A 26,578-nucleotide genomic window follows, 5' to 3' on the forward strand; every position below is an offset into this window, starting at 1 on the left:
AAAGGTGGTGGTGGTGATGTAGCACCTTGGGGCCAACAGGCATGTTGTGACATTTTGGGGCTCACCCAGACATGTAAAGCACACGTAAAGCTGTCAACACCTGCCCTATAACCTTGGGGTACCTTAATGCAGCTATGACTCAGATCCCAGTAGCCAGCCCACAAGCACAAGGTCTCACCCCGACGTCCAGCAGCCTAGTTACTCCTTGTAAGGTAACACCAACAGCCCTTAATCCCATGTCTCCCCAAATCTGATCTTCCAAGTTCTTAACTGACAGACCCTCAGACTTTTCCCCTCCAGTTCATCATCCCTGAAGGTGTGAAACCAGCCCCCAGATACCAGTTTACTTTGGTACACCCGCCCCAACAGTTTGTACAACAGAGACCTGCTTGGGGGTAAAAATAAACAAAAAGTTAATTTAATAGACTAACCACAGACTCAATGACGAAATAGTAAGGGAAGCAAACATGTACAAGTTCCACAGCAAATAAACATGCAGAGGAAACTTTAGACTTTACGCTTCCATTGTAGATAAAATCCTTTTTCTCATACAAGCTACCTATTGCCTTTGAAGGATCCCAGCATACCTCCTAACTATATAGAGGATCCAGCATTTCACAGAGAGTATCCCGCCTACAGCCTGTCCCTGTTTCTGGAAGACTTCAGTTTCAAGTCTCCCTTTCCCTTCCCCCACTTTTTTGTCTCTCCTGGCACCGTGACTCATGGTTAAGGCTATGTTTTAGTCAGGGGTATTTTTAGTAAAAGTCATCGACAGGTCACAGGCAGTAAACAAAAATTCACGGCCCGTGACCTGCCCATGACTTATACTATATACCCCTGATTAAAACTTGGGCCAAGGGGCAGCGGGTGCTCTTTTGGGGTGGACAAAGGGCGCTGTGGGTGTGTGGGGGGGAAGCAGGTGGCAGCACACAGCCCGGGACCCCTGCTGATGCTGGGCCGGGCAGCAGCACACGGCCTGGGACTCCCACTGGACCGCTGCTGGGGGGAGGGCTGGCAGGCTCTCTACCCAGCTCCACGCAGCTCCCCAGAAGCAGCCGGCATGTCCCTGCAGCTCCTAGGGGGAGCAAAGGCATGGGGGGCTCTGCACGCTGCCCCTGACACAAGCGCCGCCTCCACAGCTCCCATTGGCTGGGAACTGCAGCCAATGGGAGCTGCGGGGTGGTACCTGCAGGCAGGAGCAGCACACAGAGCCCCCTGGTCCCTCCACCTAGGAGCTGCAGGGACATGACAGCCGCTCCTGGGGAGCCCCCCCCCCACGCCCTAGAGGTAAGCATCACCCTGCACCCCATCCCCCTGCCACAGCCCATAGCACCTTCCCACACCCAAACTGCTGCTGGCCCAGGGCTGACCAAGCTGTTCGGGCAGCTCTGGAGCCAGCCACACTGGCCACTGCAGAAGTCACAGAGGTCCCATGACACATGCAGCCTTACTCATGGTTATTTAGAATGGAAGAAACTCTAGCCAGGATGTCTCAATGTCTTTCCATTAACTTTAATGATCCACCATTTCCTGGGCTAGACAACAGATGGGTACCCGAAGCTGGGCCAAGTCTACACTAACACTTATGTTGGCAAAACTTTTGTCCCTCAGGGCTGTGAAAAACACATACCCAAGTGACATAAGGTTTGTCAGCATAAGAGCTCACGTGCACAGCACTATGTCAGCAGGACACTCTCCCACTGACAGAGCTACCGTTTCTCATTGAGCTGGTTTTATTAGGTTGATGGGAGAGCTCTCCCCCATCGGCATAACGCAGCTACATGAGTACTCTTACAGCGGCATGGCCTTAGCTTTGTGTAAACTGGCTTGGGAGATGCCCCTCCCAGCCTTACCTCTCTGCTGTGAAGTGGAGCAGAAGTTTACAAGCAGAGTTTTCTATATCCACAGATATATAAATGAATAACCAATCTGTATAAATATCTCATAATGACCAACAAGTTCAGAGAATTACCCGCTTTCATAAACGACCTTCCCTGATACACTTCTATAGTACAATGTGCAATCAGTTGGTTCAACAGTTCATGTCTGAGGTTTAAACCTTCTGTTCTCCCATGGGGTGTCTGGATCCTGACTGTCACACATGTACCAGGAAAAGATGGAATGGTTCAGCCCTTCTCACCCAACAAAGCAATGCTGCAGATGTTCATCTTGAGATGACAGACCGGCAGGATGACATGGGGAGAAACACTGCAAAGGGAAACTGGTGAAAGAAAAATCCTTGACCTCCACATTCAATAACAAGCCTGCCTAGGGTCTGGAATTTCAAGGCAGCAGCTGTTGCAGTTTTAGTAAGAGTCAAGATAATTTTTGTTTTTACAAAGCAGGTGTCAGCACTTACAGGGGCTTGGAGCTATATTCTGCTCTCAGAGCTGCATGCACAGCTCCCAGTTAGGCTACTGGAGTTAACTGGTGTGTCTAAGGGCTGAATGAGCTGTGGTGTGTCAGAGGCCCAAAGAAAGATTATTCTGCTCTCAGTAGTTGCTAGGTGAGCATCCTGCTCAGGATCACTGATTAGCCAATGAGTTTGTTCTCGTGATGGTTTCCATTGGTCAAGTGCGCGCCATTCAATATCATGCAAGGGACAGCTGGATGCAGGTGATGCTCTGGAACAAATGCAGAATATGCCTCTTTATGCAACTGAATTTAGTGTTGCATAAAAACAGCGATTTTTAAATTCCTCTCTGGGCTTTTCTTAACAATTAACCTAACACACCATGTGCAGAAGGAGCAAGCATAACATAAGATATAGCACTAACCGTCAACCTATTCAGGTCATTGGATCTGCCAGTATCCTCTGGACTAGTTTTCCTCAGCAGCTAGCTATAGCACTGTATCATAATGACACTCTCACTATAGGCTTTATATTAAAAAAAGAGATTAAAAATATCTAAATAGGAATGCAAATCTCCTCAGAATTAAAAAATAATCAATCAAAACAGCATGTGTGTTTTTTAAACCTTCCTCTGCCATGTAGAAAGCCCAACCTAACTGCACTGCACGAGAGACTCACAAGTGAAACTGACTTCTGAAACAGACCCAAAGGAAAGCTCTGCATACATAGATGCTGGAACTAGGGGTGCTGCAGTACCCCCTGGCTTGAAGTGGTTTCCATAATAGACAGGGATTACAGTCTGGTTCAATGGATCTCAGCTCCCCCACTCTACAAATTGTTCCAGCACCCCATCTGCATAGCTCGACAGCTTGTCTCTTTCGCCCATAGAAATAGGTCTTCTCTCTCCCTATAGAATCATCATCATATAGAAATATTTCATCTCATCTCACTGATCAAGCTCCATGGAATTTCTAAAAAGTGATGAAAAGCACAGTCAGTGAATAAAGTGCTTCTCCTATGACTAAGTGGAGAGGCTATTAGTAACATGGAAAAGCAATTTACAAAAAAACCAGCAACCACAGACAACATATTTGTCTTGGACCCAAATTAAAGTCAATGGGAGCTTTGCCACTGAGTTTAATGGAAGCAGGTCCATTGATGGCATCCTTTAAAACACACTATTAGTACCTCACAGCTGTATATCTGAATAGTTTACTGATTCTGTACAGAGTTACAGAATGAATCCAAGGCTGCTTGATCAAGAGCCATAACAGCAATGAAATAGGAAGAATGCAGTTCAAGGCCAAAACAGACAGCAGATGTACTGGCAAAAGATACAACATTCCAACCCTGTGTTTTAGATTATATACAGAAACTAAGGAACAGTACAGTGCTAATGACATTCATGAAACAGATATCCTATTGGACAGGTGACAAAGGACCAGTACAGCGCTAATGACATTCATGACACCCAGGTGACAAAGGGCCAGGCAAGTCGTCAGATGCTGTATGTACCTACACACCTGGGTTTGAAAATTCTGGCCCATATTAGGTTCCCTAAAGCCATATTTAAGCAACTGATTTCCAAAGGTGATGTGTGTATGCAGCTCCCACTGACCAAACTCGTAGTGGTGGCTGCTCAATTCTCCAGAAAAAACAAGAAGATTGTTTATGTGTCGAAATGTGAATGTAGGTTCCCATGTGAAAATGCTGGCCCTGCTTTCTGTACTTTGCGGGTGGGGAATGTAAACTTGTGTGAAGAACGCTGGGCAGTGCATCTCCATCACCGCACCTGTTAACTCTGTGAAGAACAGCTCTATATTCAGCAGAAATTATAGATGGGGGAATTCACCCTAGAGCAGAGGACCCAAGAAAGCTATATGGGTTTGAATGGGACCCAAGTCACGTGTTTGGCATTGGGCTGAATATAAATAATAACAGACGTTGCCTTTGATTCATTAGCTGAACATGCGCAATGCCTTGGGGAAAGGAAAACCCCTATTCAAATAGTACTTTGCATAGAAAAGAACACAGACATGAACAGTGTTAGTCACAGGAAAGTTTTGGTAAAGTCTGCTTTAAATTAAGCACAAGCAAGTGATCTAGCCTTTGGTATAGGGAGAGAGTTTGTGATGAGCAGGTTACAGAGCCATCCCACGCCTATCCACAGCCCTGCACGTTCAGTACCACACACGCTGCATTTTCACAACTGACTTTCAGCACAGCTCAGCCTTGCAATGTAACTGCTGAAGCAGGAAGAGACTCTGAAGCTCCACCGACACAGGTCGTCCCATCAGCTCCTGCTAGGTGTGCTGGGTATTTCGGTTCTCCTGCTTCATTTCAGAAGGTGACTCAGCTGGTCCTGCAGATTTGATGAATGCTCGACACTGGGGACCAGACAGACGGAAGTGTTCAAAGTCAGATCAGCTCCCCAAATCTCTGTGTTTTGGTTGCTAAATAGATGCACATGCCATTACCACTTGTGCATGAGGGAACAGAACTGCTCTGTTAAAGAAGTTAGGAGGGGAAAATACCTTGTGAATCAGACAAGAGCCATGAGAATGACTAAAGGATTAGAAAACATGCCCTATAGTTATAGTCTCAAAGAGCTTAATCTATTTAGCTTAACAAGGAGAAGGTTAAGAGTGACTTGATCACCATCTATAAGTATCCACATGGGGAACAAATATTTAATAATGGGGTCTTCAATCTAGCAGAGGAAGGTATAATGCAATCCAACAGCTGGAAGTCAAAGTTAGACAAATTCAGACTGGAAATAAGACGTAAATTTTTAACAGTGAGTGTAATTAACCATTGGAACAATTTACCCAGGGTCGTGGTGGATTCTCCATCTCTGACCATTTTTAAATCAAGATGGGATGTTTTTCTGTTCTCGGAATTATTTTGGGGACGTTCTGTGGCCTGTGTTATACAGGAGGTCAGACTAGATGATCAAATTGGTCCCTTCTAGCCTTAGAATCTATGAATCATCCAACCCATACCACATGCCATCACAAAGGCGAATTGTCTGCAAAGCCTGTGACTGGACCAAAGCCAAAATAACTCAGCACATCTATAAGCACAGAGCAAAGCTTTTCTTTTGCTCAAAAACCATCACAAATCAGAAACAGTGGCAAGTGAGGAACAGTTACAAAGATCCCAAGTGACCTGCATATTCTACTTAAACCCTGCTGAGAGGCTGAATGTCAGACAGGGGGACTAAACTGAGCCCTGATACAAGTGGGCATAATGCACCTAGGAGGCAATGAGGGCTCCATCCACTTATGCCAGAGCTAAACTGGACCCCGAGCATGGAATAAAGAGCAACCAGGATCTGGCTTACGATGCCTAGTGCATTTCATCTGGAAGGATCACAAAGGACTTCACAAACGAAATTACTAGTTGCGGAGAGAATGAGTAGGGTTGGTGGCAACTTAAATTTCTTCATAACAAATTTTAAAAGAAAAATTTTGTTTCATTCAGAATTTCAGGGTTTTTTTTTTCATTTTTGCAATGAAAAAATTCAAAACAAAAAGTACATTTCCATTTCAAATTTCAAAATGTTACTTGCATTTTTCCCCCTTTCTCCCCTTACACTGCTGCTAAGATACCATGGTGATGGGAGCTTGAGATAGGAACTTGGCCAGGATACTAGGATGAACACCCGACTCCTGCAAAAAGCGCAAGTGATCATGAGCAATCAGTGCCTTGGTGTTGTATCTCATCCAAATCCCCGCTAACAGTACAGCATCCCTGAGAGAGGAAAGATCGCCCCCTACTGAGTCATCAACATGACTTCATGCAGCACCCTGAGTTTTCCTTGGAGGTTCCTTATCCAAGCAATGACCTAGTGTGACCCCGCTAAGTTTATGAGCTGATCGTTCCCTTCTTTGTACCTTGGGGCTACATTCAACTTCCTCTGGAGAAAAGAAAACATCACGCCATGCTAGGACATGCTGCCTTCATGTCATTGCAGATTTACTTGCTGAAAATAGAAAATCCAGCCAGGCATCATGCAAACTATGAGAGGGAAACAACATGGACTATCTGCTGAGGGTTAGCAAGAGAGGTATAAGCTTAATAAATCGGCTAATAAAACAGGCTATACTCACTTCTTCTGAATAGCTTCTTGTCTAGACGAGGAAAGAAGAGAAAAAGTATTGTTGGAAAAATAGCAACAGGGCTAATTAAGTGCTGGTAAAAGGGGCTTGACTGACTGCTCCGAAAACTGAAACCATCAATTTGTCTTTAGAACAGGCCCAGCAGGGGCAGCAGCAGGGCAAGCTGCCCCCACACTGCCCTGGCACCATGTCTCAACCCTGACCTGGAGGACAACCTCTTCAGGTGAGAGGGGAGTCCTGTCTCCATGACCTATTCAGTCCTCAGCTGATTGCTAATGGGGGTGCGTGCAGAGGTGCGGACGCCCTCACCCACTAGGAACTTGATGGAGACTCATCGACTCATGTCTCACACACACCGAACAGCCATCACATGGTGATGACTACAGGTGACTAGCGTCCTGGACAGAATTCATACTGGTAGCCTAGAGCTAGAAAGCATCATGTTGAATATGGAGATTTTTTGCTGGCACTTGTCTGCTTCTATCCCATGTGACTCATTCAAGTGACCATGGCTCATGCAGTTTAGCACCAACACTTAACACCGAAGGGGACGTTGCAATGTTTTTTATCTGAACAATGTCCCTTTAACAAACTGTAGGCCAGCACGGTGAGCTAGTGATACAGGGTTCCAAACCGTGGCCTGCTCAGTCCCAGCAGAGAGGAGGACAGGAGCCCTCCCTCATGCTGGAATGCCCCATTTTGGCCAGCGCTCAGACCAGGCTCCATGCAAAGCCACCAAAATGTGGGGCCTTTAAGGGGAATGAAAGGGGTTTCCCCGCAAAACCCAGAGTACCCAGTGCTCCCTACTTACTGGTACTGGAGATGAGTGGTTATGATAGCCATCTTCCTTAGACTCTGCAAAGCACAAAATGAGGAATTACGGACCTTCTCTGTCCTGAGCATCTCGGCAGAATTAGTGTGAGCTGTTCTAGAATGATGACAACTCTGCATATTCCTGCAGCAGCTTTTCCCCCCTCCCCGTCCCTCATCGCAACCCAATGGAGTTTATAGGCTGCACGGGAAAAGTTCACCTCCCTCACCCTGAAACCCAGCTACCTCAGGGGAGCTCTTGAACAACTATCACAGATAACCCCGAAAAGACCATTTCTCCTCTGCTCTTTTCAGGCTCTTTTGCTGCGCTCATCTTGGCAGCACCTGAGCACTTTCCATTAGTGCATTAAGTGATGGGACTGACATCTATCGTGTGTGGTTTGTTCTCTCATTCTCTCCCCAGGATGCAGGGAAGGGTCGTATTTTGGTAGGATTTTAAAAAAATACACACACACGTTGCTATGTGTTTCTGTTAGAGGAGGCAAGGTCAAATAAACGCGCCTTGCACTTGGATTGGGCTCATCGGCCTGACCTCTTGTATTCAGCCCTGTTAAACACTACATCATTCCCACTAACGCTGTATCCAGCCAGCTCTCAAATTTCTGCCGTGCTACTGCCTTGACCAGCTCCCTTGTGAGCCTAATCCACTGCCCAGAGGCTTGTGTTATTCAGAACTAAACATCTCCTGCATTAGCTTCAGGCCACTGCTTCTTGCCTCGTCATTTTGACCTTGCAAGGACAAGCTCACCAATCCTGGAATACTACTGTGTGGAGCTGCCTCCCTTGAAAGCAAATATTCTCCCACAGAGATGTGAGAGAGTAAACAAGTCCAGAAAACAGCAAAGGGGTCATTTCTACCTGATCTAGCAAATTTCACTTCAGGACTTCACTCATCCGTCAGTGTCATGAAATGTAACAAGCCAGGGGCCTACAGGAGGTGAAATATAAGTCTGCAGAGGGTAAGCTAGAAAGGGTGCAACAATAATAAAGACTCTGAAGCCCTTCAGTAATGGGATAATTCAGCACAAACTACTATTACCGCTCTTGAGGTCCAAGCTACTGTGTCTACTAGGAAGGATTCTGGTGTTGTGAGCTTCAGGGGAATCCCACAGTTTTGCCTCTGCAGTTCAGGAAATCATAGCTGGCAAGTTCGGTGAAGAATTCCTAGATGTAGCAAGCCCATCCCACTGCATCAATGCAAGACTGGCCTATAGTGAGCTCTATTAGAAAGAACTACACTACAACAAAAGAGTAATAATCTGCACTTCTATAGCACCGTCCATGCCACGATCTCAGAGTGCTTTTCAAGTCCCCGTGAACTGAGCTTAACAACACCCCTGAGAGGTCAGGGGACATTATCACCATTTTACAGACAAGGAAACTGAGGCCTGGAGAGATTAAGTGCCTGATTTTCACGGACTTCAATGGGAGCTGTGTGTGCTCAGCACCTCCTGAAATTAGGCCATAAATGACATGCCCAAGTTCATGCAGAAAATTGACAGCAGAGCCAGAAACAGAACCCAGGTCTCCAAAACCATGCTCTGATGTGTTCCCAGCCTCTGTTTGCCAGATGCTGGAAATGGGCAACAGAGGATGAATCACTTGATTACCTGTTCTGTTCATTCCCTCTGGGGCACCTGGCATTGGCCACTGTCGGAAGACAGGATACTGGGCTAGATGGACCATTGGTCTGACCCAGTATGGCCGTTCTTATGACTCCTAGCTCTGTACTTCAGCCACAAGATTCCCCTTCCGTACTCTGCACTGCCTTGCAGCCCCACGCTCTGTGCCAAAATCCAGTCATTCCTATTAATCAGAAATGCCATTACTTCAGCAGATAAACGTTCCTTACATCTTCCGAGTGCAGGATGGCATCTTCTTGCATCACCATGTTTCTAGCCGCATGACCCAGGAGCTGAAAAACAGACATGCAAACTGCAGGCAGAAGTCCCGGGCCACCGGGGATTTCTTGTGGCTGCCACTCAACAGATCAGCACACAGAACTGATTGAATTGGGAATTCACTTCACTGGGATTAACTCTGCAACGATCGTGCCTTGGATGAAACAGACCAGCAGAGAATGGGGTTTCCTGCAGCATCTTTCACAAAAGAAAAGGAGGACTTGTGGCACCTTAGAGACTAACCAATTTATTTGAGCATGGTTCGTCTCTAAGGTGCCACAAGTCCTCCTTTTCTTTTTGCGAATACAGACTAACACGGCTGCTACTCTGAAACCTTTCACAAAAGAGGTGACAATGCGTTTTACAGTGAGATATGGTGTCAGCAGTGACGGTGATGGTGTAGGCAAACGCAGCAGCCAGTGCACTCAAGAATGGTTCGGCAATAAAAACCCGTTTGACTAGACAGGGGGTATGCTGGACTTGGGGATCTGCCATCTCTGGGTCCGGAAGTATTTTCCACTCCCTAACTCTTGGGATTTGAGGACGGCCAGGCTCCAGGTCTCCAACGCAGCGAAGACGCCAAATGCTGGCCAGCTCTGGCCCGCATTCTCACGGGATGGGTTTCCTGAGGTCAAGGTTGCACGTGTGCGTTCTGAGCCAGCGCTCCACACCCACCTCAGGTTCTCATTCATCCCCTGGGCCCTGCCCCACGGGGCAGATTATGCTCTGCCCAAGGAGAGGGCAGAGTGACCGCTCCCCGGGGGGAAGGCTCCAGGTCAGGGCCTGTGTCCAACGCACACGAGCTGTATTAATCCAGAGCCCCCAGGGGTGTTTTGCCGGGAGAGCTGAGTCACACTCGACCCCTCCGATTGGGGCGGGTAGCTGGGGCAGCCCCACCAGGCTCAGGAGGGCCCCACTGATGGGGCCGACCTGGGCGCAGCTCGCAAGGGGACACCTGCGGGGTCCCCATCCGCCGCAGGGATGCCAGGGGTGCTCGGAGCGGAGAGGGGGAGAGAGACCAGGGAGGGGAGGAGCAGGTCGCTCCAGCCAGACCTCGGCCCCCTTCTCAGGCCGGGGGGGGGGAAGAGGCTGGGGAGCCCCCAGGGCAGGGGGCAGTTCCCAGCATGCACTGCTCCGCCCAAGCCCCGCTGGGCGTGTCCCGCAGCACAAGGCACCGACGTGACATTTTGACCCCGCTCCAGCCGGACCCAGAGACCACGGGCCCCGGCTTCCAGCCGGACTACACTTCCCAGCACACCCCGCGGCTGGCGCGCTGCATGCTGGGTGTTGTAGTCCCGGCGGCGGGCCCTCACCTCGGAGCTCCGCGAGCCTTTCAGCACCTGCTTGGTGAGGGCGATCACGTCGGTGCCGCAGCCGGTCACCCTGTCGATCAGCAGCCCCTTCACCGAGCGGCCGAACCGCGCCTGGGCATCGGACGCGCCCCCCGCCGGAGCCGCCGCCATCTTGGGGCTGCCACAGCCTGCGCCCCGCCCCCTCAAGGCCGGGCGACGGCGAGCGCCGGAGGACAGACTAGAGGGGAAGGCGAAGCAGGGTGTGGGCGACTCCTGCCTCGCCATGGGGATGGGGCTGCCCTGCTAGGGGTCGGTGGCACCAGCCTCCAGAGGTCCTGCCTGGTGGCCCAGGTCTCTGCAGCAGGGGCAGCGAGCCTTGCAATGAGGGGCATGGCCCTGGCTAGTGACCCTTTGTGGAGTCCCATGGCACCCCGCCCTGGGCGAGGTCCTAGGCCACATGTTTTTATTGGAGGGGGTTTGCCAACTCCCTGCACTATTAAAGCAGAGTTTCCTTGCAGAATCCTTGCTATGGCAGCCCGGGCACAGACTGATTTCAGCCGGATCCCTCCCAGGTCCCGTATGGGAAAGGAGACAATGTCGCTCCCCTTTCCTCTCTCCCCACCACCCTACTCCCTTGCAGTGATCCAGGTTTCTGGGGCAGCTGCTCCTAATGACTCAGTTGTATGGGGATGTGCAATCCCTGATCACACCCTGGCCCCTTTCAAACAAGCTGTTCCTCAGCCCCAGCCCCTCCACATGATTTTTGGCAGCACGTTGTCAGTGTGGTGGGGAAATTGAGGCGGGGGAAGGGGGGGGGCAGTGTTCTGCAGCAACAGGTTCAATAGTGAGCTCTCCACCGTGACATACGTGTGCCGAGCCACAGGCAAGGAGCCTCAACCCCCCAACACACAGCTGCCCTGCCCAGTGTTCCCAAACTAGGGCAGGCAACGACATAGAGGAACTTCCCACCCCCAGTGGGGCCCTGCCCCAAAAACAGACAGCATCTGCCGGTGGGAACACTGACCTGACTCCCCCATCCCGTATGACCCCGGGACTTTCCAATGGCCATGTGGGACCATGGGGCAACTTCAAAAATCAGAGCCAGCTGTGGGATGTCCTGCACAGCAGGGGGCTCTTGAGAGGTATGCCCGGTGGTTGTGCCCTTCCTGTTGATCCCAACCAGCTGGCAGTGCTGAGCCCAGCTCAGAGGCTGGGTCAAGCATGCTCAGTGTCTGCCAGATGCTTAGTTTTGTGGTCCCCAGCTGCAGGGCTCTTGTCTGTGGGGATGGGAACAGGGTACGGATAACGCTCAAATTCCTACCTTGGCAAATTTCTTTACAACCATGTAGCTAATTCTCCCTAGTTGAATGATTTGAAATCAGACACTTCTGCTGTCTTTAAAATAAAGGCACCCGGGACAGCAGCCCAGCACTTGCCAGGATGACCAACACTAAAATAACAATCTTTTGGCCTCAGCCCAGCCCTCCTCATCTACCCTTTGCTAACAAGCAAGTGTGTGCAGTGCTCCTGGGCCAGCTTGCACTAATAAACCAGCATGTACAGTGCAGCAGAGCCATCCAATTCAGCACTTGTGAGCAACCTAGAATAACAAAACTGCCTTGGGAGCCAATGACCTGTATGTGCCCGGCTGTTGGTTACTGCGCTTCTTGTTGATTACTAAGGCTTGTCTACGCTACAGGGGCTAGAGCAGCGTAGCTACGCCACATAGGTATGTCAGCGTAACCTGTAGTGTAGACGCTGTCTGTACTGATGGAAGGGTCTTTTCTATCACTGTAGGAAAACCACCTCTCCCAGCAATGGTATTGAGGTCGGAGGAAGCATCCTTTCATCAACCTAGCTGCATCTACAAGCTCAGCTTTGCTACAGCGGTCAGCAGCATGGATTTTTCACACCCCTGAGAGCCATGGCTAAGCTGACCTAAGCTCTAAGCATAGACCAGGCCTCAGTGTGCACAGGAAAAATTCAAAGCGTCCACTTCACTTCAGAACTATAACAATGCGTCTTACTTACTTTTCATCAGAGGATCTCAAAGTGATTTACAGACACTAGGGAATCAGTCGTCCCGCAAGAGGCAGGGGAGTATAATGGGGGGAGGGATAGCTCAGTGATTTGAGCATTGGCCTGCTAAACCCAGGGTTGTGAACTCAATCTTTGAGGGGGCCATTTAGGGATCTGGGGCAAAAATTGGGGATTGGTCCTGCTTGGAGCAGGGGGTTGGACTAGATGACCTCCTGAGGTCCCTTCCAACCCTGATATTCTATAATTAACTCCATTTTGCAGATGTGTAAACAGGCACAGAAGGGCTAAGTGACTTGCCCCAATTCTCATAGCAAGTCAGTGGCAAAGTTGGTCATGGGACCCATGAGTCCTAGCTCCCAGACCCCTGCACTGCCCACTGGCCAACACTCCTTTGGTATCATACCCCTCTTCCCAAGCTTTCACTTCTTGAGATTGCTTTCCTTCTTACACAGGCTTGGGAAGGACATTGCTGGTCTTTGCCCAGGGAAACATGTCATCTTTTTTCTCGTAAATAAACTGCTTACCAGCTGCTTTAAAGACAGGATGACTGCTAACATACTACCAATGTACTGCTGTTAATATAACTTTTTGCACGGCTATAGCACTTGAGAGTCTCAAAGGAGATTAGAGCAGATGATCATGTGCCTCAGAGCTCCCCTCACTCATTCTCATAGGTAAGTCTTATCCTTTTTATTTGGGGGAAACTGAGGCGCAATGCAGGCTTACATCCCCTCCCCTGTATTGTCATTTGCATTACTTCCCCTCCCACTGCTCCCATCTCCTTCCCCCAAGTAGTAGCTTTACAAACCCTTGGAAAAGTAGTTGACTTTGTGCACCTCTTCGAGGCCACTCTGCTGAATCTGTCCCCAAGGGTACAGTGGAAATCAGGTAGCATCAGAGAGAGAACTCGGAGCTCGGCCAACACGACAAGCCATTAATTGCAGCACATGTGGTTTATCTTCACTCTGGAACATACCGTCTTGTCCGTGCCATTTAAGTGTACGCTCTGAGTACTGTCCCGGCCATTACCTTGAGGTGTTCAAGGGAACCCAGCCACCGAGGACAGCTGTTGAGGCCACCAGAATGGAAAAGGGGGGATGCTAGGAAGCTGAGACAGCATCAGCCTTCCCAACGGTAGGTGGAAGGATGTTATGGAGTCTTGGATCCATGGCAAAAAGGAACCTGACCAGACTTAAACCAGATGTAAACCCAAGTAGCCTCAGCAAGATGCTCATCGTAAAGGGGCAGCTAGTCATTCATAGAGCCAAAGGGTTAGAAGGGACCACAAGGGTCACCTAGTCTAACTGCCTGCCAAGATGTCAGATTTGTTGTGGCTAAACCATCCAAGACAGATGGCTCCAGCTTCCTTTTGAAAACCTCCAATGACAGAGCTTCCACAACCTCCCTAGGCATCTGTGCCATTGTCCTACTGTTCTTACAGTTAGGAAGTTTTTCCTGAGATTTAATCTACCATGCTGTAGTTTGAACCCATTGTCCCTTGTCCTGCCCATTAACACAGTAGCAATAATATTCATAAAAATACGTTGCCCTTCTACAGAACTTTCCATCCCACCATCTCAGACTGCTCCACAAGTTAATTAGACTGCACAATACCCCTGCTGACGTATGTTCCGCACTCTCCAATCTTAGAGCAGTTCCCTTTCATGGTGACGGCTGGATCCGGCCATTAAACCCAGTAGGTAGGAAACTGCCCTCCGGAAGACCCCTTTGAGCCCCAGTGTATTGTAACCCTGGGTGGCAGCAGAGCGGTCTTGTCTTCATTCACGTCAGGCCGGGTCCATTTCCCTCGAGCAGAGGGAGAAGTTGCACTCACGGTACATGTACACAATACCCCGAGACTGAGCCAGAAAACAAAGCGCTGCTTTATCACACAGCTCACAAGCTGTAAAAAGGCAGAGGTGAATCCGTACTTAACCACAGCACTACACCTCACGTTGTCTAACCCATGGGGAATCGGTGCAAAAGGAATCCACATTCATTGCTAAAGATTCAGGGCTGCTAGGCCCACCTTTTCCAGGCTACCTTTCGAGAGGAATCCCACTTTCCCCACCACGCGGGATCCTGCCCCGCTCCGTCCTCTGCCTCGGCTCTTCTTCCGGCTGGAGACCTGTCCCCGCCTCATTGGGTCAACCCCTGGCTAGGGCACCGCCGCATTCACCCAAAGTGCTGTGTTCACCCAATGGGCTGCCAACACAGCAGTAGCCGTTATATGGCACAAGGACTTTTTTAACGTCATCTAGTCCATCTGCCATTGTGGTACTTCCTACGCACCTGGAAAGGCCATGCATCAGAGCAGGAAGAGTCCTTTAAGGCCATTCCAAAAGAAGCCAGTTCCCTTATGAGTTGTTTCCTGTTTGATCGAAAAATAACTGCCTTTCTTTCTATACAGTGGAACTATGTAATGGTAGAGCCTTGGTATTTCAAAGCACCCCAGAGGCACTTGCTTTTCCTTCCCACTCACTGGAAAGCTGCACGGCTGGGTTCAGGTGAGATACCTCTGTCAGTCTAATATCCCTCAGCGACTCTCAGCTTAGCTGTGCTTCCAGTTGGGTTTTCTATCTCAGTCTGCGATCTCAGAGTATAACTGAGTTCTTCCCCTCCCACTCCCGCTCCCCGCATGCATCACCCTGTCTCCCACTTACACCTATGCAACCCTGTGGGAGCACAGAAGATTCAAAGAAGAGCCACGAGAATGATCAATTGATTGGAAGCCATGCCTAATAGTAACAAACTCAAGGAGCTCAACTGGTTTAGCTGATGAAAGAGACTGTTAAGGGGTGACGATCACCGTCTGCAAATACCTATGTGGGGAACAGAAATTTGATATTAGAGGCTGCTTCAGTCTAGCAGACAAAACCATAACAAGAGCTAATGGCTAGAAGTTGAAAATGGACAGCCTTAGACTAGCATTAAAGGTGCTATTTTTAACAGGGAGGTAATTAAACACTGGAACAACTTACCCAGGGTTAGGGTGGATTCTCCATCACTAGCAAATGTTAAAAATCATAGTTGGCTGTTTTTCTAGAAGACCTGCTCTAGTTTAAACAGGAACGAATTCAGGGAAGTCCCATGGCCTCTGTTATCCAGGTCAGCAGGATGATCACTTGGGGAATGGACGCTGTTAATGTACCTGTTGTGACTAGCCATAAAAGCTGTCCTTCTGTGCTATTTAGTTATCTTGGCTGTTCCCTATAGCCCCTATGCAGATACTTTGGCAATATAAAAACACAGCCGTGGTCCCTTCTCAGAGCTCTGATATTTGGCGTCCTCTTTAGCTCCTTCCTCCCAGAGTATGCAGTAAATCAGGCAAGAATTCCACAGGGGAGGATGGCTCTAAGAAGTGGGTTTTAAGGAGGGAGATCCAGTGGTGTTGGCTCCCTACTGATTCAGGGGGAAGACCACCCCTCTACTGGATTTCCAACACCACTTCCTGCAGCTCTTCCAGCAATGTGCTGCTGAACTAGCCCAAGGCTGCTTAGCTCATGAGAGCTGCCCAGATCCCTGCACAAGCAGGCTGGTCCCCATGGAGTTTATCTGCACTAAGGAAGGGCTCATGATTATTAAAGCACTGAATTAGGACTCTGAAGTCCTGGGTTCAAGTCCCACCTTTGACCAGTCTCTTACTCCTTGAATGGTCCCCATCTGTACAATGGGGTCAAAATCTTCCTTTGTCTAACTGGATTGTAAATGGTTAGGGGCCAGGATTGGCTCTCACCATGCAGCTGTACAGCACGTGCTCCAATGGGGCCACGATCTGACTTGGGGCCTCTAGCTGCTACCGTAATGCACATAACAATAAGAAAGTCTTGCCACGCATCCTGGCAAAGGTAACTCTTCCTAGGTTAGCTCTGACCTTATGAGGCACTGCTGATCCTCCCTGCCTGCCAAACCCACAACCCATGTTGATATTGCTGGGGGTTTGCTGGGATTTTTAGGAGCTTGCAAAGACTAGCTCAATTAGCCAAACTTACTAAAGACGGATTCTGCTCTCGCTGTGCTGGCAGCCGGGAGGCTGGCTGCATTCCAGCCCAAGTGAGTGGTTATCTTCCAAGCTATTGATAACACAGCCCTCCGCAAGGCAACAGGCAACCCCAAGCCAAGGCAATGTCAGCGAAAGCCCTTATAAGGGACCGCTCCTCACTTGCTCCAGGGAGAGCCGACAGCCACAGCGAAGGACAATGGTCCCACTCCTGGGAGTGCTGCTCCTGATGCTGGCGCTCCTCTCCTTCTGGAGACTTGCAAAGGGGAAAGCAGAGCCCAGGCCCAGGTACCCCAGGAGCCTGCCTTCCCTGCCCATCATCGGGAGCCTGCTGCACCTGACCGATAACTGCCAGTTCCATCTCCTCTTACACAGCCTGCAGAAGAAATACGGCAGCCTCTACTCCCTGCAGATGGGCTCCCAGTACATGGTGGTGGTGAACCACTACCTGCATGCCAAGGAGGTGCTGCTGAAGAAGGGAAAGACCTTCGCTGGCCGACCCCACACAGTAAGTAACCCACATGGCCCTGTCTCTCTAGCTGCCTGGGAGAGAAAGGAAGCAAAGCCTAGAGAGTAGAGCACAGGGGTGAGAGACCTGGGTTCTAGTCCCAGCCAGCTTGGGGTCCTTGGGCAAGGCACTTCCCTGCTGTGCGCCTCAGTTTCCCCATCTCTAAAAGCAGGGGGATAATACCCCACCTTGCGGTGCTTTGAGGTCATTGAATGACAGGTGCTAAACACACTAGGGCAGTGGGTCAGACCCTTTCCACTATGGTGACCCCCACATTTCCCCTCCTTCCCATCTAGCCAGAAAGAAGGGGAGGGGTGATTGTGAGACCCATCCACCCCCTGACTCCCCAACCCGTTCATAGCCCCCAGTTTGAGGTCCCACACAGGGGGGAACCATGCTCCTGTTAACCCTTGAGCTGCTGTGCAGGAACTAAAGCCTCTTTATTCATATGGGTGGCACCCTCATGACAAAGGTGGCTGGTTCTCGGGGTACCCAGGCTCGTGAGGCACCTGGTTACCCCCCAACCTCCAGCGTACAGGAATCCTGCATGTGTTTAGCTGGAGGCCAGCTCCTAACACCACCAGCCTGTTAGCCAGCCAAGCACTCTCCTCCGGGCTAGGTCTTACTTTGATTTGCAGGGCAACAATAGGTGCACCCCACTCCCCACATCCCTTTGAAGTGTTGCCCTGGACTAGCCAGCCCCTGACACTGGCTACACTCAGAAATCCCAGGCTTGCTGTCCCCAAAGGCACAGTATATGCACCAGATGGTCAGATTCAGCCCCAAACCAGCGCTTGATTTAACACCACAGCCCAGAACTACATTTATAGTGAAAACACAACTAAGTTTGTTATCAGAGTTTAGAGCTTCAGGAGCTGGTGAGTAAGGAGCCTGGAAACAAAGAGGTGCACGTAAAACAAAATGATACCATACTTTCCAGAGACTAACTCACAGGTTCACCTCCTGCCTACAGCAGTTTCTCTCACCCCAAATTTTGACCGAGGCTGGTTCTGATCCAGTTTTCATGGGTATAAATGCACTGCCTGTTTACTTCCTAGGTGCAGGAGAAGGGGGTGTCCTCTTTGTCTTCTCCGTGCATCCCCAAAGTTCATTATCTGTCCTCAGAAGCAGTATCACCCCTCACCCCGGCCGTCGCTTGTTTTTTCTGTGTGCTCGTCCCTGTTGCGTTCATGTCTCTCTGTTGACTTGGAATGTCGATCTGCACCCGTTGTGTCAGCTTCCTATGCTTTATTTACACGCCGACAGAGAAACAGGGGAACAAACATCCTTTCTCTGACAGAAAACCTGTCTGGCCAACACTGTCTTGGTACAGACGTTAAAACGTATTTCCAGTCTCTGGGCTTAACGCCTCACGTAGTCTCTGTACATACATGTCACAAGGCCTCTGATGACCAGTGTGACCCCAGCTTTCCCTTTAGACCTCACCAAACATTCTTTGATGAACCAGAATATACAGCCCAGAATCCGGCTATGCCTGTAACCCCTTGTCAGCTGGCACTGAGAGGGTCTCTTGGGTCACAGTAGGGTTACTTCAGTATGTGACAGTAATGACCCCACCGTGGCAGCATCTCTACTCACAGCTGGCTCCTGAAGGCCGCTCAGCTTTTCCCCTCCTTTGCTTTATTTATCCCCACAACATTAGAGTGACCCTGCTGACCCAGGCTGTGTGTCCCTGAGGAACCTCCTGCCCTGACCACATTCCCTTTCTGGTTTCAATGGGGGAGGGCACGCCACTTCTAGTCCCAAACTGTTGGGTGGTACTGGCATGCACTGTTAAAGTGGGGCTGTGTCCCATCCCAGAGGTGGCTGCATTTCAGTGCTGGGTTAAGTTGCTCTGGTACCTGCATAACATGCAAAGCGCTCGTAGATGCTCTGGGATGAAATGTGCTCTAGGGATGGTTTCACTGACTCTGTGTAGGGCTTTACAGAGCCCCAGAGGGCCAAACTTACCATTGGTCCAAGAGGTGTGCAAAAGGTGCAACTCTGCCAGCCCCAGAGGCGTTGCACCTGTATAGGGCCAGAAAGTGTGGGGTGGGAGGAGGAGGGCTCTGTGGAGTGGAAGACTGCTCCCCCAACACTAACCAATCAGACTGGAACTGCAGCCAAGTGTGCAGGGCAGGAAGACATGCTCCCACACCACGCTGCTGCTCCATCAGCCTTGTAACTCCAGCTGCAGACAGGACAAAGCTCAGGCACCAAACCCCAGAGACCTGCGGGCCAGAGGCCAGGCTGCCCCATTTCCTCCCGTCGAATCCCAGCCGTGCTGTTCCTTAAATATCCAGAGGGGGCCTCCAGTGCCCAAGACAAGGTGCTTCTGTGTGCCATGCAGGTTACAGGCACTGTCCCCATTGTTCATCCCGCAGCGCCCTGGACTTGGAGGCAGCCCCATGTGTCCGCCCTGGCCATGCAGAGCACTAGACCTTGGCTCAGCCGTTTGGGCCCGGGAGGAGCTGGGCACTGCACAGCTGCTTCAGGTCAGCTCCAATGCTCAGGGTGGCCGGGCCCGCAGGCAAACAGAATGGGCTAAAGCAGGGTGCAGAAGAGGCAAGGTGACATCGCTGGCTCCCAGGCCAGGCACCCCCCGCCCCGTCTCACAGTCCTGCCAGCAGAGGAGATTGCTATGTGCCTCTCTTTGCCCTCAGGTGACCACGGACATTCTGACCAGGAACGGCAAAGACATCGCCTTCGCCACCTACAGCCCACACTGGAAATTCCTGCGCAAGCAGGTGCACGCGTCACTCTCCATGTTTGGAAAAGGGACGCTGGCCCTGGAGAAAATCAGTAAGTGTCACTTCCCTGCCTCTGCATCAAGGGAGGCCGGCCAACCGCGGCAGAGGGGGAGGATGGGCTAGCAGGTAGGGTGAAGTGCTGGCAGCCAGGAGAAGTGGGTTATATTCCCTGCTCCGCCACAGATTCCTTGGGCAAGTCACAGTGGTGCTCTGAGACTCAGTTTCTCCCATCTGTTCACTGACCTACCCCTGAATCATAGAATCATAGAATATCAGGGTTGGAAGGGACCCCAGAAGGTCATCTAGTCCAACCCCCTGCTTGAAGCAGGACCAATTCCCAGTTAAATCATCCCAGCCAGGGCTTTGTCAAGCCTGACCTTAAAAACCTCTAAGGAAGGAGATTTTGGTCCACACCTGCTACATCCCTCCCCAATCCCCAGGCTTGTCTGGGGCCAATTGCCGTCAAACCCTAGGGGAAATCTGGGTGCTTCACATTTGCCTCCCTAAGCTAATTACGTGGCAAAGGTCACCCCCCTGCACACCTCCTTGTCAATTCCAACCCACAGCTCCCCCGGCTGTCCCAGGCCCGGGTTCCCCACACACACAGTACTGCCAGAACCTCCCAATCTCGCCTTGCAGGCCCCGTGCTATCCCAGCCCTGGGCTCTGCATATCACAGCTCTGCTGACACGCCTTAATCACCACTAGGGTCCTGCGAAAAGCAAGATTTCACTGCCTGCGTGGAAATCGCAGCATTAGCCCTGTACTGTGGCTTTTCCAACAGCAGGGTGGTGGAAGTGGCCATCCACGTGTGCTGGTCTTGTGCTCAGTGGGGCTGGTAGCACGGCAGTGTCACGGCAGAGCAGCAGTTCGGAGGGGGTCAGCAGCTGGTTGTAGACGAGGCACATAGCTAGTGCCACTGCTGCTTGGAAAACAAGCTACGAGCCACAGCGAGCATGAAATCAGCCCACATGGATGCCTGGTACTGCCTCCTCCCTGCAGGGAAATCACATCCGTCTGGGGAGGACTTGGTGGCTGTGCTTATTCCGGGAAAATCGATACTTTACCCGTGATGCTGCTGGGAAATTTTTAAAAATCATTCATGCGTTTTCCTGGGCCTGACTTATGAGCTGGGACACATCTTGCTTTTCCAGTCTCATCTTCCTTGCCTCCCGCACAGCCCCCCTGCCTTTCCAGTCATGGGATCCCCCCACAGCGCTGCCAGTACCCCTCGATCCCGACCCACAGCCCCCCTGCTATTCTAGCCCTATGCACGACATGCCCCCCCTTTGTCCAGTTTGAGCTACCCTCACCCCAGTTGTGTTGACACACCCCAACTCAACGCACTCTCCCCACTTGCTAGGCCCCAGTGCTCTCCAGATGCACCACCATCTCTCCCCTTCCTTCTAGTCTGTCGGGAAGCTGCCTCCTTGTGCGAGTCTCTCAGCAGTTTTCAGGACACCCTCCTGGACATGGCCCCGGAGCTCAACCGAGCTGTTACCAATGTGGTGTGCTCGCTGTGCTTCAACTCCTGCTACAGGCGAGGGGACCCCGAGTTTGAGGCCATGCTGCAGTATAATGAAGGCATCGTGAACACGGTGGGCCAAAAGAGCCTGGTGGACATCTTCCCCTGGCTGCAGGTGAGAGCTGGAGGGGGTGGTTGAAGAGGGGAGATGGTCAGTCGCTCTTAGTCCACCTCTAGTTTGCCCCTCCTCGCTCTTCACTGGCCAAAGTGGGCTGGCTGGGACTCTCCTAGTAGCCCATAGAACCTCTCTCTGCTCAGCACCAGGGTGGCTGGAGCTGCGCCAGGCATGAATTCACTGAAGTTAGTGGGTGACTATAGAATTGTCACTACGTTCACTGGGAGGTCAGTAAAACGACATCCAGTGGCCAGTTGATGACCTTGGTACGTTGGTGGATTTGCACAAAACACAGAGCACACAAAACACCAGAACTTAACAAAAGCACCAGGCAAAGGTTGTTGTCTTGCTCCCTGAAGGACATTCCCCAGCTCACTGTGGCAGCAATGTGCTGGCTCTCAAACATCGCTAGACATTTGTAGTTGTTGCTACCTACCCTAGCCATTCAAAAGAAGAAGTGGGTGACTCTGGACCACAGCGTTTCGCTGCCCAAACAGGGCACCTGACACCAAGGGTCCTATGGACCCCGGTGGGCCACCTGCCCCCCTCTAGCTGGACCTGCTGGGAGACCCAGGGCTCTGGAGGAACAGGGCTAGTTTGGGAACCAGGGGGGACTTGCTCTGGATTGGGATACACACCTGCCACAGATGAAGTGGAGTGAATGGGTGTCACCGCTGGTCTTTCCTCCTGCAGGTTTTTCCCAACAAGGACCTGGCGTTGCTGAGGAGTTGCATCGAGGTCAGAGACCAGCTGCTGCAGAAGAAGTTCAAGGAACACAAGGTAGGTAGCTCAGTGTGGCCGCTCACAGGCTGCACAGATATGGGGCCAGGCCTGGGGAGGGGCTCAGACCTGGGACCCAGCCGCCGGGCAGGGGGATGTATTGCTACAATCTGCACCCCACGTTTCCAAATCATTGAGGCCCTGCCAGCCCCAGTGGGGAAGCAGCAGGGACCAGTGAGGGATCTGCACCCCACATTGCTGATCTGTCCCCAGGCAGCAGGATCCCCAGCTGACCAGCATGACCCTGGGGATGGGAGTACACAGCACCTGCTGTGACAGGTGGGGCTGTATGAAGGGAGGGGTTTACAAGTGCTTCCCCACCCATTACAACCCCCACCTTGCTCTAAGGAAAAGAAACTTTTCCCACACCCTCAGTGCTTGGTGTACAGCGGGGAAGGGGTTACAGCATGGGATTGCGTGCCCCAGCCCTGCTAGCGCACCCCCATCCTGAACTCCAGTACCCTGCTGCTACCCCAGTTCTGGGCTCCCCACACTCAGCTCTACCACCACACCCCACTCTGGAGTGGGTAGAATAGAAACGTCCTGCAGCAGTGCAGATCTAGGTCCAATTCCCAGCTCTGCTGCTGACCCAGTGTGCAGCCTGCGCCAAGTCACGGACCCGCCCCATGCCTCAGTTTCCCACCTGTAACATGAGGCTAATGCTACTTTCCAGCCACATTGACAGGCCTAGTGAATAGGAGAGCTGGGTTCTGCCGCTGGCCTGCTGAGTGACCGTGGGCAGGTCATGTCCCCTCCCTGTGCCTCAGATTTCCCATCTGTAAAATGGGGCTAATAGTACTGCCCCCCTCCTTTGCAAAGCACTGTGAGACCTACTGGTGAGAGCGAGGTGTTACTATCCGGGATTAGTATTGTTACTCAGTCATTTCCAGGCAGGGCCGAATGTTGCCCTTGTCCCCAGCCCCTGCTGGGCGGGGGAAAGGAGTGCTGGGGAGGTGGGAGGTTTAGCCACAGGTGGGGGGCAAAGAAGCTGCTCCTGTCCATCTTGAATGGCCACCTTCACATGGCTTGGAGTGTCAGGCCCACACCTCCTCATCCACTCCTGGTGGGGGTCCTTCTGGGTAGGGAGGGGACAGCCACCCCCTAGGTGGCTGTCCCCCCTAGTATGAACTGACACTGAGGAGTAGAGGGGGGCCAGGAGGGGCCCGGCTGCTTAGCTCCCCTTGCGGCCACCTCTGACCCCTGCTGTCCTGCCCCCCTTGCAGAAAGCGCTGGGCAGTGACTCGGTCAATGACCTGATGGATGCCCTGCTCCGCGTCCAGCTCAACATGGAGAACAACAACAGTCAGCTGGCCCTGCCGCTGGAGCTGACAGACGACCATATCCTCATGACCGTGGCCGACATCTTCGGGGCGGGCGTTGAGACCACCAGCACCGTGCTCAAGTGGGCCGTGCTCTACCTACTCCACTACCCACAGGTGCGCGTGCCCCCCCTGCCCACGTGGCCCTTCCGCCCCGCACCCACCCCCAAGCACAGAGCCTGCTGGAGAAGAGCGCTCAGATGTCCCTTTCTAGGGTGCCCCCTCCTCCAGGCCATTCCTGGAGTGGCCCCAGGGCTGGCTGTTGAAGATGGAGGGCGGGATGAGCGTGTCCCCAGCGGCCTGGTCCACAGGCGTTTCCTGTTTGTCCTAGACTAATAACCTCCTCTGGAATAGCTATCCCTTACCTGGCTTGGGCTAGGGTCCCCCTCAATGACGCCGGGGTCCCTGGAAATCCCGCTCAGACCCAGGCAAGCATTTAACAGCGGTTGTTTGGCCCACCAATCTTTCACATCTGTCCTGCTTGGAGGGGCCAAACAGGCGGTTTTGGGTCAATGTTGTGACAAAGCCCGGCCCCGCCGGGACCTATCGATTGGGGCTCTGCTGTGCACCAAGCTAGGGACAGATTTCAGACAGTCCTGACAGAGAATCTCCATTAGCTTTTGGCCTTACAGGGCCCGAGACACACAGTGAGGGGTCCTCATTCGATCCACTAGGGGGTAGTAGTATATGTACCCTACCCAGGTCATTTAGTAGCTGGACCAAAGTGCCATGCTTTGCCATAGGGAGACCTGTAGCCCTTAGCAATCCCCGCCCTTGGCTAATGCTGGCCTGGCTGGGCTGTGCCCTCAGGTGCAGAGAAAGATCCGGGAGGAACTGGATCAGAAGATCGGCTTCGAGAGACACCCCCAGCTCAGCGACAGGCAGCAGCTACCCTACCTGGAGGCCACTATCAGCGAGGTCCTGCGCATCCGGCCTGTCTCCCCTCTGCTGCTCCCACATGTGGCCCTTACGGACACCAGGTGAGACTTCTCTGGGCACATCCCAGCTCATGACCCAGCCCTGTCCCTCCTTTGACAGGGGGAGGAGGTGATGGCAGAGTGACACACTGAATTATTCTCTCTCCCACCACATTGCAGCATTGGGGAATACACCATCCGAAAGGGAGCCCAGGTCCTCGTCAACCTCTGGTCCCTTCACCACGACGAGAAGGAATGGGACAAGCCAGAGGAGTTTAACCCAGGTGGGTCCTTTTCTCTGGCCTTCCTGGCTGAAGCTTTGGGCTTAGTATCCGCACCTGCCCATCTCTGCCCCCCAGGCCGAGGGGGTCATTGCTGAGCCAGGCTGGGTTGAGAGGGAAGTGCCAGACTTTGCCTCTCTGTTGCCTCCCAAACAAAGCTTGGAGCTGGCTGCGGCCCAGATCACTGGCGGAGAGAGCTGCGGCCAGGGGCTCATTCTAGCTTGGGGGGCTCCCCGGGCTAGGTGGTGCTGCCCTCCCTCAAGTCCCCAGTCCCCATCCTCCCAGATGGAGGACAGCGTGGGGCTGTGTGGAGCCTAGTGACGCTGGGCTCCACATTCTCAAGCATCCAGAAGGGGGCGCTGCTGAGCAATGGGACCCGCTTCCCTCTGGGCAGTGCTGGGCCCACAGGTGACCAGCTGCACTGGAGCCTCCTGCGTGCAGCACCAATTTGGCCCAACTTGGATTAACCTTACGCAGGCTGGACTGTGCCAGGCTAGAGCTTCTTCCCAGGAGACAAGAGCGGTCAGGATCAGGGGGCACACAGGGGCTGGCAATAAATCAGAGAGGCTCCAAGTGCAGAGGCCTTGTCTCGCTCCTTCGAATGGAGCAAGGGAATCAGGACAGGCCCAAGTGGGATGGGGAGTGTAGAAGACCGGGTCTAGGGTGCAGTGCTCACGCCTTCAGGTTGCTGCTACAAATTGGGCCTAGGCACCACAAGCTGGCACCAGGGCACAGCCCTTTGGATGGACGTGTGAGATGAGTTTGGCAGGTCTCTGCCCTTATGAGAGGCACCAAGTGCACCATGTGACTGGGCCAGGATACACCCTACACCTCTCCCTCCGGGCTGGGGCTGTGGGGGAAAGCCAGCACTTCCTGGTCCTATGCCAGCTTCAGCCTGGAGACCCTACTTCCCCCACACAAGTGGGGGTCTGCCCAGGCCCTTTGGCCAGTAGCTGAACATGAAGGAAGGGGGGAGAGCTGGCTTGATCCTGCTGTAGAACAGCTCCGTCCCCCAACCACAGTCCCAGGTACCCCACACATAAGGAAACATCTCACCAACGATGCTGTCCCACCCTTTAATGAGGCTGCTGCGCCCCCTGCAGGTCGCTTCTTGGATGAGGAGGGCAATCGGATCTACTCACCCTCGCCCAGTTACCTGCCCTTCGGAGCCGGGAGCCGGGTGTGCTTGGGCGAAGCCCTCGCTAAGATGGAGATCTTCCTCTTCCTGGCCTGGATCCTGCAGAGGTTCACCCTGGAGGTCCATCCGGGCCAGCCGCTGCCTGCGCTGGAGGGCAAGTTCGGCGTGGTGCTCCAAGTGCAGAAGTTCAAGGTGAAGGCCAGGCTGCGGGAAGCCTGGCGGGATGGCATGTAGAGCTGCCCGCACCATGGACCCAGCCAGCCGCTCCAGGGACACAGCATGGGAGGCAGCTGCACTGGGCAAGTCTCTGTCCAACCCCAGGGATGTTTCTATCCCCTAGACCAGGGGTGGCCAACCTGGGCCTCTGGAGCCACATGCGGCTCTTCAGAAGTTAATCTGCGGCTCCTTGTACAGGCACCGACTCCGGGGCTGGAGTTACAGGCGCCAACTTTCCAGTGGGCCAGGGGGTTGCTCACTGCTCAACCCCTGGCTCTGCCACAGGCCCTGCCCCCACTCCACCCCTTCCCGCCCCCTCCCCTGAGCCTGCCCTGCCCTCGCTCCTCCCACCCCCAGCCTCCTGCATGCCATGAAACAGCTGATTGGGAGGTGCAGGGAGGGAGGGGGAGGCGCTGATCGGCAGGGCTGCTGGTGGGTGGGAGGCGCTGGGAGTGTGGGGGGGGGAAGGAGCTGATGCGGGGCTGCTGATGT

The 26,578-nt window shown here is 52.4% G+C and overlaps 2 protein-coding genes across 4 annotated transcripts; one reads left to right on the plus strand and one right to left on the minus strand.

The window, feature by feature from the left end:
• Nucleotides 1-1,496: 1,496 nt before the first annotated feature.
• On the minus strand, nucleotides 1,497-10,697 carry BORCS7 (BLOC-1 related complex subunit 7). Of its 3 annotated transcripts, none has more exons than XM_073354488.2 (5): nucleotides 10,520-10,697; nucleotides 9,158-9,220; nucleotides 7,286-7,329; nucleotides 6,466-6,486; nucleotides 1,497-4,740 (listed from the first exon to the last, which is right to left on the minus strand). In XM_073354488.2, the coding sequence occupies exons 1-5, from the start codon at nucleotides 10,667-10,669 to the stop codon at nucleotides 4,689-4,691; spliced, it is 330 nt and encodes a 109-aa protein (XP_073210589.1). In that variant the 5' UTR covers nucleotides 10,670-10,697; the 3' UTR covers nucleotides 1,497-4,688. The 3 variants fall into 3 exon arrangements, with proteins under 3 accessions (XP_073210589.1, XP_073210588.1, XP_073210587.1); XM_073354487.2 differs by lacking the exon at nucleotides 1,497-4,740 and adding an exon at nucleotides 5,843-6,024 and having other exon boundaries at nucleotides 10,547-10,697; XM_073354486.2 differs by lacking the exon at nucleotides 1,497-4,740 and adding an exon at nucleotides 5,843-6,024.
• Nucleotides 10,698-16,737: 6,040 nt separating this feature from the next.
• CYP17A1 (cytochrome P450 family 17 subfamily A member 1) lies at nucleotides 16,738-26,150 on the plus strand. Its single transcript, XM_073354978.2, has 8 exons — nucleotides 16,738-17,046; nucleotides 19,710-19,848; nucleotides 21,206-21,435; nucleotides 22,129-22,215; nucleotides 23,439-23,651; nucleotides 24,345-24,514; nucleotides 24,632-24,735; nucleotides 25,836-26,150. Exons 1-8 carry the CDS (start codon nucleotides 16,738-16,740, stop codon nucleotides 26,102-26,104), a joined length of 1,521 nt encoding a protein of 506 aa, XP_073211079.1. The 3' UTR covers nucleotides 26,105-26,150.
• Nucleotides 26,151-26,578: the final 428 nt, after the last annotated feature.

The sequence above is a fragment of the Lepidochelys kempii genome, chromosome 7 (genome assembly GCF_965140285.1).
Source record: "Lepidochelys kempii isolate rLepKem1 chromosome 7, rLepKem1.hap1, whole genome shotgun sequence".
In the NCBI taxonomy this organism is placed as follows: domain Eukaryota; kingdom Metazoa; phylum Chordata; order Testudines; family Cheloniidae; genus Lepidochelys; species Lepidochelys kempii.

What these genes read in the sequence shown, in the direction of transcription:
- BORCS7 (XM_073354486.2), bottom strand. Translation starts at nt 10,669, where the DNA reads ATGGCGGCGGCTCCGGCGGGGGGCGCGTCCGATGCCCAGGCGCGGTTC. An exon ending in CCATCCTGCACTCGGAAGAT is followed by an intron (nt 7,330 to 9,157) that starts GTAAGGAACGTT and finishes TGTGCTTTGCAG; the next exon opens with AGTCTAAGGAAGATGGCTAT. An exon ending in ACCACTCATCTCCAGTACCA is followed by an intron (nt 6,487 to 7,285) that starts GTAAGTAGGGAG and finishes TTCCTCGTCTAG; the next exon opens with ACAAGAAGCTATTCAGAAGA.
- CYP17A1 (XM_073354978.2), top strand. Translation starts at nt 16,738, where the DNA reads ATGGTCCCACTCCTGGGAGTGCTGCTCCTGATGCTGGCGCTCCTCTCC. An exon ending in TCGCTGGCCGACCCCACACA is followed by an intron (nt 17,047 to 19,709) that starts GTAAGTAACCCA and finishes CTTTGCCCTCAG; the next exon opens with GTGACCACGGACATTCTGAC. An exon ending in ACATCTTCCCCTGGCTGCAG is followed by an intron (nt 21,436 to 22,128) that starts GTGAGAGCTGGA and finishes TTCCTCCTGCAG; the next exon opens with GTTTTTCCCAACAAGGACCT.